The following is a 3,188-nucleotide window of genomic DNA, read 5'->3' on the forward strand; positions in this document are numbered from 1 at the left end:
ACTTCCATAGACTATGTTACTACCTCCATAGTGGGTAGGAACATCTATATAGTGTCATGCAAACCGATGTATTTATTAGTTATCACAAGCACCTCTCTCTTCATTAAATACGTGCCACATAAACAAAGTTGTATTGGAGTGTGTGATGTTACTCCTAAGACTAACCAGAATGGGTAGTAACATACACTAGTAACATACACATATCCCTAGACTATGTTACTATCTTCATAGTGGATAGTAACATAAGTGTGGTAACATACGAAACTTCATTTATTAGATTATAGACTCATATTGCATTGGGACATGTGATGTTACATTAACTAGCTAAGTTACTAGTACTACATCTCTCTTCATTAACTCATTGCCACATAAGCAAATTTGCTGAGTTGGACTCGATGTTACTACCGAAGTTACTTCCATTGTGGCTAGTCTAAGTTCCTCCGACCAGCCTAACATGCATGCTTGACAGCTCGCTTCTATTTCTTCTTGCCAAATTGCAGACCACGCATATAATGCCACTGCCATCGCAGGCTGTGCAAATGGCTCCACCCAACAGGTATTATACTCTATTTTGTTTGAAGATATTGCACAGATTGACAGATATATATTATAAACATAGCTTAATTATTGGATGAAAACAGCCTGATCGAAGCAAAGGTTATCCCGACCAGCATGTAATTACACATCAAGGAAATAGAATTAAGCTCAGCAGCATCAGCCGAGTAGTACAGCGGATAGCAAGCTCGCTCTATAGGTACTGTAACATCTAGTAGCGATTAGTACAAGAAAGGTTAATTAGTAAGTATCAGCAGACGATTGTCGATAGAGTAGCAACAAAGAACTTCAGTAGAGCAGAGCAGTAGTAGGTAGGAGTATTATTGATTGACGCCTCAGGTGACCCGGCCGGATCCATTCAAATCTGTCATCTCCTTCCTCAACTTGTGGCGGGCAATGACATGCAGCGTTGATCTATCCCTGGATTGATCAGCCTGCCAATTCAGAATTCACACGGCCGAGGATGTCACCGACCAGCTGCCATCCCTGCTCTGCTACGCACAGTACAGTGCGTTGCAGTATTGTACAGTAGACCGCCACCGCCTCGCCACTCCAGATCAACGGCCAGGGTCAGCAGGCCGGCACCAACGCCGGAGAGCTGGCCGCCGCCGTGCTCGCTTCTTCCTCGTCCTCGTCCTCGGCGTCCCACAGGAAGCTCGCGTACGATCCCAGCACATAGCTGCAAGTAAACATCACTAGTTAGCAAGTGATTCGATCGACTACACAGTCAAGTACGAGTAACAAAATAGTCGCGAACGATACGGGGGCGCGCGCGTACCAGTCGTCTGGCGCGGCCTGGACGGCGCGCTCGAAGTATCCGGAGGCGCGCTCCTTGTCCTGGTTGGCCTCCCAGAGGACGCGGCCGTAGAGGCTGAGCAGGTCGGCGTCGCCGGGGCAGGCGAGCAGGGCGCGGCCGTAGTACTCCTCGGCGCCCGCCAGGTCGCGCTCCACCTCGTGCAGGTACTTGCCGTAGTTGCGCAGCAGCAGCGGGTTGTCCGGCTCCAGCCTCAGCACCCTGCGGTAGTGCTCCCCCATGCCGGCGCTCTGGCCGTTGCCGCCGGCGCCTCCGCTGCCCCCGCCGCGGCCGGAGCTGTTGTTGTCCTTGCCGGCGCCCGAGCCGTCGAAGCAGTCTTCCATCGGCGCGTCGTCTCTCTCCCCGAGGGTGCCTGGGCGGGGCGAGCGGAGGAGGACGGAGCCGGCGGAGCCTGGCGCCGCGGCGGGGACGGATCCGAGGAGGTCGGCGTCCGACCTGGCGCGGCGGAGCGGGAGGACGCGCGGCGCCGGGGAGAGGGTGGGCATGTGCGGGGACTTCGCGGCGCGGGAGGAGCGGCGGGGGCGGGGGACGAGGGAGAGGGAGCGCGTGAGGGACGAGGTGGCTTCCATTGTGCGGTGCCTGGCTGGCTGGACTCGCGAGCTGGTGGCTCCGTTTTTATAGCGAGGTCGCGGTAGAAGAGGAGGGGGAGAGTGGGCCGGTGGCGCGCGCGCGTGGGCGGGCGTGCGACGGCGAGATTGACGGCGTCACTCACTGGAGTACGCGCGCGAAGGAAGAGAGGAGCACGTGAAGGTCGGAGGACACGTGTTGCGGACGGCCGCGCGCGCGGGTGGGCGGGCGCGGGTGCGCGCTCGTGTGGGGGCAACCCGCGGCGGACGCTGCTGGTTTTCCGGTGGCGAATGGGGGGTCGATCGGTGCATGCGTGTGCACTGCATGCCGTGCCGTGCCTTGGATCGGCCGGGCTGCTGGTTTCTTTTTTTGAGGATGGCTGCTGGTTTCGGTTTCACAGCCACACTCGCACACACGGCGCGATGTCCCCGTCTCAGATTACGAGGCCAACTCCACCGCGCGACCCTATTCTGTCCACCCCAGTCCATTTGCGTAAAAGGGACAAAGAAGGCGGCCCAGCGCGCGACGGTCCGGACCCATCCTGTTCGTTTTGTGTTCGGGCCGACCCATTTCGAGCGCAAACTTGCGCCGGGTTTGGATCGTGGCGGACAGCAAACGGACGCGCCCTCGTCCGCGTCGGGGCCGCGTGGCAGGCGGCCACCTACCTTCCTCCCGCCCACATCAATGCGCACGGGCGGGCGGCCCCACCTGTCATCCACACATGGAAGGGTCGTCGTCCTTCTTTAAGTGGGAAGCGTGGACCGGTCGTCGTCCACACTGCCCCACGCCACCCCGCGGCCTCCTCGAAACCCGACAGCCCCAGGCCCCAAACCCTAGCCAAGAACTCGCCGGCCGGCCGCCCTGCAGCCATGGGGCTCTGGAATTACGGCCGCAAAGGCGCGCACAACCGCGAGGCTGGCTCCTCGTCGGGGCGTCGCCGCGGCTCGGTGAAGAAGGAGGAGCCGGCCTCGCCATCGCCACCATGCCGGGCCCCCTCGCCGCCCGCGTTCTTCATCGCCCCCGCGTCCGCCGGCGAGTGCGACCGGCACTACATCCGCGCTGAGGTGTGCCGCCGTTATTGGGAGACGAGGACGCCGATCCCCTGGAGCGACGCCCACCTCCTCAACAACTGGCATTTGTCGGCCGACCGCGTGCCGATCCCGCCGGTCCCGGTGACCGGCCGTGCGCGCCGCCAGGAGATCGAGCGCCGCCGCCGCCTCCTCCCGGACGACCTCTACTACGACCCCAGGTA

At 59.9% G+C, this 3,188-nt stretch overlaps 1 protein-coding gene across 1 annotated transcript; it reads right to left on the reverse strand.

The window, feature by feature from the left end:
• Positions 1–605: 605 nt before the first annotated feature.
• Positions 606–1,968, reverse strand: LOC123091586 (uncharacterized). The gene is made up of 2 exons (XM_044513153.1): positions 1,334–1,968; positions 606–1,234 (listed from the first exon to the last, which is right to left on the reverse strand). The coding sequence occupies exons 1-2, from the start codon at positions 1,936–1,938 to the stop codon at positions 1,126–1,128; spliced, it is 714 nt and encodes a 237-aa protein (XP_044369088.1). The 5' UTR covers positions 1,939–1,968; the 3' UTR covers positions 606–1,125.
• Positions 1,969–3,188: the final 1,220 nt, after the last annotated feature.

This window comes from Triticum aestivum, chromosome 1B (genome assembly GCF_018294505.1).
Source record: "Triticum aestivum cultivar Chinese Spring chromosome 1B, IWGSC CS RefSeq v2.1, whole genome shotgun sequence".
NCBI classification, from domain to species: domain Eukaryota; kingdom Viridiplantae; phylum Streptophyta; class Magnoliopsida; order Poales; family Poaceae; genus Triticum; species Triticum aestivum.